We start from the raw sequence: 12,186 nt of genomic DNA, 5'->3' as shown, positions 1-12,186 counted from the left end.
ATAAGCAAATTACGATGCGGGAAACTACCTTAGGCCATCATGTTGTTCTCTACAGCATCCTTTCAGGCATCGTATATCCTTGGACTTATCGCAACGGCATCACACCTTGCTGGTGCGCAGACGATAGACGTAAGGCTACGGACAGGGACCTTTCGCGGTATCAGGACAGCAAATGAAACAGAAAAATGGCTAGGAATTCCCTTCGCCCAACCACCTCTAGGAAATTTGCGCTTCAAAGCTCCACGGCCAATCACTGCCACGTCTACTGCCGTTCGAGACGCGTCTCAATTCGGAAACGCATGCCCCCAAGTTCCTTCTCAGAGCCTGGGAGCACCAGTCGGCGAGGACTGCCTTGTTCTGAACGTATGTTTGCCGCACATTAATTCTTGATCTACCTATATCAACGGAATACGACTAGATATGGCGCCCCGAAGGCACTACCAGTGCCAGCAAACTCCCAATATTGGTCTGGTTCTATGTGAGTGTATCATGGTCGACCCCCGTTTTTTTTCTCATTGTTTGTTTGTAGGGTGGAGCTTACACAAACGGGTATTAGAGGATTGATTATGTTCTAGTAGGCTTCTCAACACCTCTTTCTTCTAGCGCAGCTTCCAATGCCGCATATGATCCAACCCGTAGCTTGATTATTCCGATTTAATTCTGATTCACCTTTGATATGACTCTATCTTTAGGAATCATCCAGCGCAGCGTCGCAATGGGAAAGCCCATTATGTTCGCATCAGTGTAAGTGTTTGCCAAGTCTTCCTTTTCGACATTCTAACTAAAGAGACATCGTAGCAATTACCGCCTCAATACGTTCGGCTTCGTAAGTCCACATTCTTATGAGTCTCTTGTATGTGACTTGTTGAAGCCATAGTTTAGCTAGCTAGCTCGAGCGTAGCCCCAGAAGACCTGAATGCAGGGCTTCTTGATCAGCGACTTGCTCTAACGTTCCTGCAAGATAATATTGCTGCTTTCGGTGGTGATCCAAGCAAGGTCTGGTCTGGTCTTTGTAGTTTACAACGCTGGGTGTCAACGTTGACAGCCAAACTTTTCGTCCTAGGTCACTATTTGGGGTCAGGTAGGCCTCAGGGAGTAATTGCTATAAATCTAGCTCACGAGGGAATCGCTTCGCACAGTCCGCTGGGGCTGGTAGTGTCGAAGCGCATGTACTCTTTCCTCCCCGTAGGAAATTGTTCCGAGCGGCCATGGCTGACTCCTCGACCGGACCATTGTTTGTTTTTCATGTCGTATCAGTAGGCAAGTAACTCACATACACACAGCAAGAACGACCCACCACCAAGTACATATGACAAACCTGGGAAGCCCTTCACCCGCCTACTAGCTGCCACTGGCTGCAGTTTTCGGGGCGCAGTAGCTTGTTTACAGCAAGTCCCCTTCGAGGTGAGTGACAACATTACTACTTACTTCTCTACATTTACTCACCTACGTGTTTAGAACCTGTTGAATATCAGCAATTCCATGATCAGGTCGACACTTAATAGTCAATTGTGGCAACCAACGATTCATCCCGCGAGTTTCATTAACGAGAGGCCATCTCAACGTGTGTTGAGAGGCAACTTCGCCCACATTCCTTACTTAGCTGGAACCAACGTGAGTCACCGACCCTGGCCCCGAATACATTCTTATTCACGTACGCGCAAAATAGATAAATGAAGGAACCACATTCAGCCAAAGTGTACGCAACTTACGTGTCCCCGCAGAGGAAGAGGACGCTGCCTTCGATAACGTCATTGACCTTCTGGCGATCGACAACAGCACATACACATCGGAAGTCTTTGACGGCATCCACAGCCACTTCCCGGCCGATGATTCCTCCCTCGGGGCGCCATTCAATACCGGAGACTCTCTTTTTGACAGAGCCGAGTCTTGGTACACAGTCCAGAACTACCTGGGACCAAGGCGGCTTTTCTTCGAGAACGCAGCATCTCGTCAACCGATGTTTGCTTACTACTTCAAGGAGTTCATCCCCGGCAACAATCCCGACTTGGGGGGTACGTGCTCACAGAATCCTCTTTACTATTTTTACGCGTGGTGCTAACGTTTGATCATTGGTGCAGTGTTTCACGCCTCAGAGCTTCCGTTACTATTCGGTCCCATCCCGAATGCTGTGGAAACTGATTTTGCTAATCAAATGCTGGGCTTCTACATCAGTTTCGTCCACGATTTGAATCCTGGAGGTAACTATCTTTAACTGTCGTTGTTTTATGCTTCCGCTAAAAGGTGGACAGTCCAATGGCCTCAATATACTAAAGCTGGAAAACAAGTTCTGCAACTCATGCGCGGAAACATTACTGCAATTCCTGATGGTGTGTCCACTAGATGCTTTATAGTACCTGCATCATTAAGCCGAACTATAGACTTTGACGTTGACAAGACGGATTTCGTGAATTCGGCGAGGGTTTTGGCCGAATTTCAGAAGTAAAAATATACATCGTAATTGATTCTCAATGCCTGTCTTTCTCATTCGTACATGACAAATTTAGTGAAGCTCGACATGGGCTGACAACAACAACGGGCTGGATGCCACTGGCACGTGGTTCCCGCCAGTAATAATGCTCTCACAGTCACTGAACTACCCCATGTCGGGCAATAGGGCATGGAGCGTTTGTTTCAAGTCTCCACTAATACCATCAGCAATCCAAGCGACAGACCGCAGCATTGCGTTGAAATAGCAGAAACACCTACGAAATCAGGATACCAGGCGATAAGGCATCCTGAAATAACCTGAAACGCTCTTTGTATGGGACGAGCCCTTCGCGTTGCTGTTCGAGATTTGTATACCCCCATTGCATGGCGGGCGATGTTCTGAAGCACCATTTCCATACGAACTTGGAGGCCATCAACCGGGTGGTGTGGCTCAGAGATGGTTGCCGTAACGCGCAACCCGTTTGAGGCACTATGCACCCAAAGGTATATAAACCCCCTCTATCCCTTCTGTAAACCTCAGCAGTGCTCACCCATCTTCGGCGCCGGTTGCCTTAGATCTCGTCCTCAGTGAACTTTGAAGCTTCGACTTTGTTTCGCACATCCCCACGACTGAACCCCGGCTTTCTTAACCCTTCGTCGTCGAATCATCTCCTACTTCATCCTTCACCGTGACAATGATGTTCAAATCCGCCTCTGTCATCGCAGTTCTCGCCGCCGTTGGTACTTTGTCAGCTTACGGCGCGCCTATCGGGTATGCATTCATCTTGTTCGGGCTTGTCTACATACTGATTAATTGACTTAGATATTCGGAGCGTACATCGGGACGCGCTATCGCCATAAATCGCGATGTCCATCAGACAGTCGCACCGATAGCAATAAACCGAGACATTTCTTCTAGTGAGATTGCTCGCAGAATTGTCAACGTTACTTCAACGGACGAGCCGCATCCCCCACCAAATGAGAAAAGGACTGGGCCACCGGGCCCTCCGGGCCCGCCTGGTGTGCGCCCACAGTCTCCTGAGCACTACCGAAATATGCAGAAGAAAGGGGGTCCTAAAGGGGGTCCTAAAGGGATGCCGAAGGATGGTCCTCCTCCCTCTGGGATGGATGGCCAGAGCCCCCCGCCCCCAGACTTCCCGCCTCCGCCTCAGAATGTCGATGGTCCGCCTGGCACCACCCCGCCTGGGTTCTGCCCGTGTGCCCCGTCGTTGCAGCCCGATGGGAACAGCCCAGTGACTACGCCGGGAGGGGATCAAGATAAACCCGGCGATCTGCCACCGCCCCCACCTCCACCACCTGTCAACCCCCCAATTGGCGCTCCCTCAGACGACAACGAATCAAATCCCACTGACGATGCGCCCAACGGTGATGGTTCCGCCGATGGCAAAGGCCCCGGGGATGTGCCTCCCCCGGAATCCAAGCCTGATGGTGTCAAGCCACCGGGAGCACCTTCTCCTACCGATGCCTGCGATGACGATGCCCCTACCTCGACCCCAGGTGACTCCAAGAAGAGGCGATTTCATACACGTGGAGACCAAGTCCCTACGACTGGAAATTTGGGAAAGACATTAGGCAAAGATCTCCTCGAGCTAAACCCCGACGATGGTGTACTGGCAAAGGCACCAGAGCCCACGCAGCGTACAAACGAGAGCCGTGATGATTGGAAACGTATACCACCCAAGTTCATACGCCGACATGTTCCCCCGTCGGTCCTGAACTCTTACTGGTCATGATATGTCCAATGTTTTGTACCAGTATTTATATGGCTTATACAATCACTCGCGGATTTAATATTGACTGCTTCAACTTACCCCTTTCTCGGAGTATCTGTCGGCCTTGAGCTTGATTTCCGTGTCGGGCCCTCATTCCGAAATATCGTCTGATCACTCTTGCATGGCGACAACATCGAAGATACCCAATTTAAGCTTGTCAGGTCGGACTAGCCTGTGAATGCCCGACTGGGAACAAACTCAAGGATGAGGAGTATCGCAGTTCTTCCGTTGGACGCGTTCCCAGTCAATCGCACACCTGAAACCCACTGCATGGCCCGTAGCGTCGACCGTCGAGTGCGCACCGGACTTCGACCTATGAATAATAGGTATGCGAATCACCTAATCAATCAATGAAGTCAGTGCTTGCTAGTAGACGTTCTGATTTAATCTCGGTAATCGCTTGATCTCGCTTCCAACGGGAATATATAATAGGACAAGGGGGAGGGGGTAAGCAAGTTCGAAATTATCTTCCTCTTCACGAACAGTCATGACCCAAGCCCAGTGCGACGAGGAGACCCCCTTGCTGCAAATTGAGCAAGGCAAGAGCCCGCGGAGTCCCCTTCCCTGGTTCCAGTTTTCCCTGGTGCTGTTCCTCCAGCTCGCCGAGCCGTTGACGTCCCAAGTCATATACCCATTTGCGCCCCAGGTCAGTGGACAGTGAACGTCTATCAGCTTCGACTTTTGATGCTAAGCTGTGATGTAGCTCATAAGAGATATCGGCGTTACGAATGGCGACGAGGCTAAGGTTGGATATTATGTAGGAATGATGGTGAGTCATTCCCCTCGGACATGGAATCCATGGCTCAATGAAATAATCTCAGCAATCTGTATTCTTTGTCGCACAAGCGTTCACTGTACTCCACTGGAGTAGTCTCTCCGATCGCATTGGTCGCAAACCTGTGATCCTCACAGGCTTGTTTGGAATATCACTTTCGATGTATTGCTTCGGTCTATCGAGTACATTCGTCGGACTGTTGTTCAGGCAAGTCACAAGTGTATTTTACGTGCTAGGCACTCGTACTCACGTTTCCTTAGTCGAGGTTTATGTGGGGCATTGAGTAAGAACACATCTATTTACGTTGGGATAATGCTAATTCTGCCTGCCCTTCAGATGGAAACATTGGTGTCATAAAAAGGTAGTTACGCAGCCCTTTATGCTGTGTGCGCGAGGCTAACAATCCTGTAGTATGATGGTGGAAATGACAGACTCCACGAATATTTCGCTGGTAGAGATTTCAGTCGTTTCGGGCAGGGCAGGTTCTCACCGTCTAATACCAATAGGCTTATGCTTACTTCCCTATCGCATGGTCGACTGGGGCGACGTTGGGTCCTATGATCGGTGGTTCCTTCTCCCATCCAGTGGAACGCTTCCCAGAACTCTTCGGAGCATCTGAATTTCTCAAAAGCCACCCTTACTTCCTTCCTTGTGCAGTTCCTGCAACGTTTGCTGTCGTTGCATGGCTAGTGACCCTCTTCCTCCTGAAGGAAACGGTCGCCGCCCCGACTCCTATTTCACATCTCCTTCCGTTTCGCAAACGAAGTCAAGCTGCCATCGATGCAAAGAAGAGCGTTCTGATTTCTGGGGATAACTCGGAAACAGAACCAGAACCAGACAAACCGACCTTCGCTTCGCTACTCACGCGTCGGGTTGTCGTTGCCTCCGCGAACTATGCGTGCCTCTCGCTCGTCGACATTGCGTTCCGCGCTATCCAGCCGCTGTTCTACTCAACCCCTGTTGAAATGGGTGGCCTGGGTTTGCCTCCACAGATCATAGGCAACATCCTCTCCGTCTTTGGCATCCTCAATGGTGTTATCCAGGTGTTCTTCTTCGCTTACATTAACGACCGATGGGGCTCAAAGCGCGTTTTCCTCGTTGGCCTCGCTTCTGCCATCCCTCTATTCTTATCATTCCCATTACTCAATGTCCTGGCAAGATCCCAAGGCACCAGTCTTCTTGTATGGGCTGTCGTTGGGATGCAGATAACCATATCTGTCTTCATGAGCATGTCATACGGTGTGCACCTTGTGCTATTACATAGTCTGGAGGATGAGCTTATGTTTGGGATACAGGCGCTATTTTCATCTACATCTCAGCTTCTGCACCTAGCCGATCTATGCTTGGAGCCACGAACGGACTTGCGCAAACGACGGTCAGCATCATGCGAGCCATTGGTGCGTCCCCTCCATCATTATTGGCTTTTCATCATTATGACATGGCTTATCAATGAATGTAGGCCCGGCCACTGCCAACTCCTTGTTCTCGCTGTCGATAGAAAAGCAGTATCTCGGGGGATGGATGGTGTACTATTCGCTTCTTTGCGTTGTTGGGACGTCGATCTTTGTGGGTTCATTGCTGCCGAGGCAGATCTGGACGATGCCTTCATGAGGAGCGTCCTCTTCGTTATGATATACACGAACCTGCGACGCTTGTTACCCAAAATATCTGAATTGTTGTACTTCGACCTCAATGCTAGACACGCTGCAACTAATTTGTTCGATAATTTGGTGGTTGACTCGAAGTTGTAATTTGGACCCACACTGACTCGTACCACCATCACCACTCTTGGCACCCAATGAATTTGTTCGAGTCAGACTCACTCCTTCGTCTGAACACTAGAAAAAGGCCGTGGGCTCCACCAATATTCAGGTCATCTCATCATTAACGCGCTGTGGAATCCGGCGGGGTTTCATCAGATTATCGCAATTTGCATCGCTTCGAACTATGGCGGCTGCAAAATTCTCGCCTGAGGACTCGGCTTTGGTTTCTTCGCTGATCGCGCTCTCGGGGCGGTCTCCAAAGCTCGTGAAATGGTCGGACTACCCAGCACCCGCGGACCCCAGCATCACGGTGAGGAGCTGGAAGATGAATGAGTTCAAGTACTACGACGTTCCGAGCCCGTTTCCGACACTTGCAAGGGGGCTGTACAGCCAGAAGTTGGGGAGTGGGGACGGGGGCGAGCAACGACATCGGATTGTTGCCCGAGGATACGATAAATTCTTCAACATCGGTGAAGTTCCTTGGACAACGGTGCGCGACGCGTCGGTCGTGAACCTTGATTGCGAACTGACAGTATTTCCTTTCGCCAGTGGCCATCGCTTGAAGCACATACGGTCGCGCCGTACACGCTCACGCTCAAATCGAACGGCTGCATCATTTTCATCGCTGCGTTGACCCCTACGCAAGTTGTAGTCACATCTAAGCACTCACTGGGGCCGGTGGAAGGCGTGACATACAGCCATGCACAAATGGGAGAGGTTTGGTTACACAAGTATCTTAAAGAGAAAGGCAGAACGGAGGAGGAATTCGCTAAAGTTCTGTGGGAGAAGAATTGGACGGCGATCCTCGAGGTGCGTTTATACCTCCTTGGCGCGGGGATACCAGTAGTGCTGAAGATCTAAACAGCTATGCGACGACTCGTTCGAGGAACATGTGCTCCCCTATCCACCCCATCTCACTGGCCTCCACCTTCACGGCTTAAATAAAGCGTCTGCTAGTTTCGACACAGAAGATCAGGCTGTAGTTGATGCCTTCGCAACAGAGTGGGGATTCATTCGTACACACTCCATCGTACTGCCTACCATCACCGCCGTCCGCGAGTTCACTGCCGAGGTAGGTCAAACGGGCAAGTGGGAGGGCGAAGCAGTCGAAGGTTTCGTCGTTCGCTGTCGTGTCGGCCAACCTCCCACCGAGGGCATGGGGAGTTCTGACAGAGACAAACTCGAACGCGTGCCCTACTCCCCCGGCTCTTCATTCTTCTTCAAGATCAAATTCGACGAACCCTACTTGATGTATCGCGACTGGAGGGAAATCACAAAGATGATGATCACTACCTTGACGAAAGCCACGAAGAACAATACGGGGATTAGCTTCAAGTCCCCGACGAAGGACATTCTGGCGAAGCTGCCAAAGACGAAGATGAAGAGGCCAGAGACTCAGAGGTATGCTGCGTGGGTATGCCAGGAGTTGAAGCAGGAGTTGAAGGAGAACGACGGGAAACTTGGGCCTAAGTTTGGGACATACACCAAGGGGAAGGGGATCATTGCGACGAGGGAAAGGTTTCTGGCTATCCTTGAGGCGAATGGCGGTACACTGGAGACGGTCGATGGTACCAGCTCGGGCGAGCAGGTTGAGGGCCCAAAAACATTTGGCAAGACTATTATAGTACCTATTGCTATCCCCGGTTGCGGTAAGTCATTGTTTTGTCATCGCGCAATACACATTGGCTCAAATGGTTATGAATAGGTAAAACCGCTGTCTCTGTCGCATTGGCGCATATTTTCGGTTTCGGGCACACACAGTCAGACGATATCACAGTGAAGAAGGCAGCACCCGCATTCGTAAGAAGCGTCAAAACCCTCCTCGAGACGCACAATATTGTTATTGCCGATAAGTACGTCGACGAGACTGCTTAACGGTTCGATATTTGACCATATCGAAAATGTTGTAGGAACAATCACCTTAGTCAACACCGTACAGCCCTCCGGGATGCCACGAAGTCATTCTCCCCTCCAGTCCGATTGCTCGTTCTAAATTGGAATCATGTACTCTTCCCTACACCAACTTCTTCCAATCCCAACCCACTGTCCTGGCCAGCAATTCACCGCCTTGCGTCCGAACGCATCGTTAGCCGGGGCACGAACCACCAGTCCCTTCTCGCAGACGACACTCCCTCTCGGGGACACGAGGGTGTAGTCTGGAAGTTCATGAAGGAGGCCGAGGATCTCACGGAGGGCGAATACGACGTCGTCGTGGATATGGACCTCCAGGAAAGCTTGGAGGAGTCGGTTGAGAGGGCCGTTAACGCTCTGTGTAAAGAACTCGCTTTGGAGCCACCGAGCAAGGTGCTCGTAATGGAAGGTGTGGCCAAGGCGAAGGGGTACGTTCCAACGAAGAAGGCCGATGAGGGGAAAGAGAAAAAGAAGAAAGATGTCCGGTATTTTGCTGTCTTTCCCGAAATGGATCTGTCCTCCGTGATAGACAAACACCTGGAGGGCGAATCGACGAACAAATTCTGGGAGGGGTTGAAGGCGAAGGAGAGAGTGACCAAACGGCCCCACGTTACGATAACCCACAACCGGTCTCTGCCAGCCGAACAGGACATATGGGACGCCTGCAAAAAGGTCGATGGTTTGGGAGTTCAAGACACACCTCTCTTCTGGGTCCGATTCAGCGACTTGCTCTGGGACGGGCGTGTCATGGCGCTTGTGGTGGACGACTTTGGTGTGCACGAAGGCGGTGCGGAGCAGGCGAAGAATTTCCGTGAACATCTGCCGGATGAGATTCGGACGCGGCTTCATGTTACTGTTGGGACTCTCAGTGACGAGGTGCCCCCCGTGGAGGGGATGGAGTTGGTGAAGGCATGGCGGCGGGGAGATGCAAAGAGTGCTGGACCCGGGAACGGTGCTATCCAGCGGCTGAGCTTGGTGGATGGAAGAGGCGGGGGTCAAGGTTTGGTCGTGGTGGGCAGGCTTCGTGGCGCATTCAACTAGGCGTTGGACAGGGAAGGGAAAGATTGATCTACTAACCTCAATTCATACAGAGAACGAGTATTGTACAACCCCATACCAGCTTCCTAACAATCATAATATTTATTCATCGTAGAAAGTACCTGCACTAAAAACCACTCAACAATATCTCATCTTCAAATTATTCATTTGTAAGGACATTTGAGCAAGTATTGTGGTAAGGTATATGAGTCGACGAGAGAACCAGCGAACAGTGTATGGTAATTACGCGCTTCAGCTGCCACAAAGTTTAGCTTTCACTCTTAGCCGTATTCTAAAGTATCCGATTATCGATGCAAGTGCTTGAGTGCTTAATATACAATGTACAATGGATCTTAAACTAGCTAGCAGAATATGAATATGTAGTTGAGATTGCGATTGCGACATTACTCGAGTAGCGAGTCCAGGAGGTGGGGTAATGCGTGTAGTAGGTGCTGTGCAGACGAAGCGGAAGCGGGAGACAAGTTGACGTGACGACAGTATACAGAATCCAGATCAATGTAATAAGACAACATGTTACTATGGTATGGCAATATGTGATAGATAACGCAGATGCAGATGCGACGGATGCGACGAGGTGCGAGTGCGAGGAATAAAAAGTGACGAGTGCGGACAGTCCCTAGCGGTAGTACTGTACCTCTAGGTGTATCGGGCCTTCTTCCAGAATATCGAAATGAGACAAACGATTGTTGGATGTAGATATTTGACGTTGGATCTTCAGCGCCGCTTTTCTCGCATGAGGGCCTCCTTCTGACGGCGGCGGCGCTCCTTCTCCTCCTGCTCCCGCTTCTCCATCTGCAGCGCGATCAAATCCTCCTTCTTCGCCACCCGCGTACTACAATCTCGTCAGCAAACAACACGAAGTCACCCCCTATACAGTGTACACACCTATACTTCTCCTCCTTCTCGAGATCGCTCGCGCCGGCTTCCATATCGTCGTCGCTGTCAACGGTTTTGTCGACGTACTCCTGTCTAGATTTCCCGAATAATGCCCAAATTTCATCCCGGAACCCGCCTGCGCCCCCGCCAGGTGGCGTGGCGCGTTTCTTGGGCGGCGGGGGAGACTCGGACATACTGAGTGAGCGCGGGCGTTTCTTCGTGGGGATGGGTCGAGATCCCGAGGAATTGCCATTGGAGTGGTGCGAAACGGCAGATGATTTAGACGACCTTACGGGCCCTAACCCAGAGCCCGATTTCGAGGGAGCAGACCTGGACGACGACGCTTTGTCTAAACTTGACGCGCGCGAGGTGGAGTTTGAAGGTCGTGCGGTGGACCTTGGTGTGGTGGAGGGCAGTGGTTTCGATGGTACTTGCGTTCGGGCAACGGCTGCAGTCCCTTCTACCATAGGCTGTAAAGGACCCGTCATCATAATGCACAATGGTGTTGTACTCACGAGCAGTGGGCGTGTTCGTTCCAGAGCCAGGCGCTGACCTCGGCACATCCTTCTTCTTGCCACTCGAGAACCAGTCATTGAACCCTTTAGCGCTCTCGCCGTCCAGTACTTTGGCTTCCTTAGCCTTCGCCCTGTCTTGCAGAATTTCATCGATAGTTCGAGTATCTCGTTTGTTCACATTCAGTCGAGTCAACGTGTTCGGCATCGCAGTCAGACGCTCGCGCACGGTCTTACCCGGCGATTGCTGTAGGGCATCCGACGACGAGACGGATGCTGTGACATCGACAGCACCACCCGGCAGTCGTCGACCAGTCTTGCCGTACCCACCAGCTGCCGGCGTCCGTCGCTGCGGGGCGAATTGCCGCTTCCACTCTGCGTCTTGTTTGCGCTGACGCTTCTCTTCCCTCGTCAAGAACGACGGTCCTTCGTCCTCGTCCTCGAGTGGCACCCTCGTCTTGCGCACGTCCTCGCGCGCCTGTGTATGGGACGACGACGAAGGCCACTTCGATGCAGGCTTCTTCCCCAGCAGGTGGTTCCGCTGCTCCTCCTCTCGTCGCTGCCGTGCCTGCTCGATGGCCTGTTTCTCCTGCTCCTTGCGCTTCTGCCGCTCCTGCTCCCGCTTCTCGTCCTCAAAGTGCTTCTGGCGTAGCTTGATCTCCAGCTCGCGCTCCTTCCGCTCTCGCTCCTCCTGCTGCCGCTTCTTCAGGTCCTCCTTGCGTTTGCGTTCCTCCAGCGCAGCTTGAACGGCGCTCTGTGATTCCTTCGTCTGGACCTCCGCCATGCGCATGAGCTCTGCGAAGGGGGGCATCGTGGAGGTCTATTGACAAGCCAAATGAGTGAAATAGGTGGTGTGAGTGGCAACGCAGATGGACGTTCGAGTACAAGCGGCTGGAGTCAACGTCTGCCCACAGCAATCTTTGTTTGGTCTTGTTGTACAAAGACGACCACGGAATCAAAGGCGTAACGTCTTAGACGCCAACTATCACAACCCTTGGTTGCGCAAGGGTGCTGCTTATAAGTTATTCTGACAGTCTTTCTTAAAACCTAACAGTAGAATCTCGAAG

General features: G+C 51.5%; 5 protein-coding genes across 5 annotated transcripts; 4 read left to right on the top strand and 1 right to left on the bottom strand.

Annotated features, from left to right (window-relative positions):
- Positions 1-39: 39 nt before the first annotated feature.
- Positions 40-2,446, top strand: PC9H_009896 (uncharacterized protein; the record flags this gene model as incomplete). Its single annotated transcript, XM_036779393.1, has 15 exons — positions 40-363; positions 419-478; positions 530-549; positions 604-635; positions 693-744; positions 799-826; positions 883-996; positions 1,064-1,081; positions 1,140-1,234; positions 1,284-1,404; positions 1,459-1,614; positions 1,670-2,015; positions 2,082-2,201; positions 2,253-2,330; positions 2,382-2,446. The coding sequence occupies 15 exons, from the start codon at positions 40-42 to the stop codon at positions 2,444-2,446; spliced, it is 1,629 nt and encodes a 542-aa protein (XP_036628782.1).
- Positions 2,447-3,125: 679 nt separating this feature from the next.
- Positions 3,126-4,184, top strand: PC9H_009895 (uncharacterized protein; the record flags this gene model as incomplete). Its single annotated transcript, XM_036779392.1, has 2 exons — positions 3,126-3,202; positions 3,254-4,184. The coding sequence occupies 2 exons, from the start codon at positions 3,126-3,128 to the stop codon at positions 4,182-4,184; spliced, it is 1,008 nt and encodes a 335-aa protein (XP_036628781.1).
- Positions 4,185-4,710: 526 nt separating this feature from the next.
- On the top strand, positions 4,711-6,609 carry PC9H_009894 (uncharacterized protein; the record flags this gene model as incomplete). The annotated part of the gene is made up of 9 exons (XM_036779391.1): positions 4,711-4,869; positions 4,927-4,992; positions 5,045-5,199; positions 5,235-5,281; positions 5,335-5,359; positions 5,410-5,449; positions 5,505-6,237; positions 6,294-6,395; positions 6,458-6,609. The coding sequence occupies 9 exons, from the start codon at positions 4,711-4,713 to the stop codon at positions 6,607-6,609; spliced, it is 1,479 nt and encodes a 492-aa protein (XP_036628780.1).
- A 336-nt stretch (positions 6,610-6,945) lies between these two features.
- On the top strand, positions 6,946-9,713 carry PC9H_009893 (uncharacterized protein; the record flags this gene model as incomplete). The annotated part of the gene is made up of 5 exons (XM_036779390.1): positions 6,946-7,251; positions 7,311-7,571; positions 7,627-8,410; positions 8,467-8,614; positions 8,672-9,713. The coding sequence occupies 5 exons, from the start codon at positions 6,946-6,948 to the stop codon at positions 9,711-9,713; spliced, it is 2,541 nt and encodes an 846-aa protein (XP_036628779.1).
- A 732-nt stretch (positions 9,714-10,445) lies between these two features.
- PC9H_009892 (uncharacterized protein) lies at positions 10,446-11,930 on the bottom strand (the record flags this gene model as incomplete). The annotated part of the gene is made up of 3 exons (XM_036779389.1): positions 10,446-10,563; positions 10,617-11,067; positions 11,123-11,930. 3 exons carry the CDS (start codon positions 11,928-11,930, stop codon positions 10,446-10,448), a joined length of 1,377 nt encoding a protein of 458 aa, XP_036628778.1.
- Positions 11,931-12,186: the final 256 nt, after the last annotated feature.

This window comes from Pleurotus ostreatus (assembly GCF_014466165.1).
Source record: "Pleurotus ostreatus strain PC9 chromosome Unknown scaffold_7, whole genome shotgun sequence".
In the NCBI taxonomy this organism is placed as follows: Eukaryota; Fungi; Basidiomycota; class Agaricomycetes; order Agaricales; family Pleurotaceae; genus Pleurotus; species Pleurotus ostreatus.
This window is presented reverse-complemented; position numbering and strand designations above follow the sequence as displayed.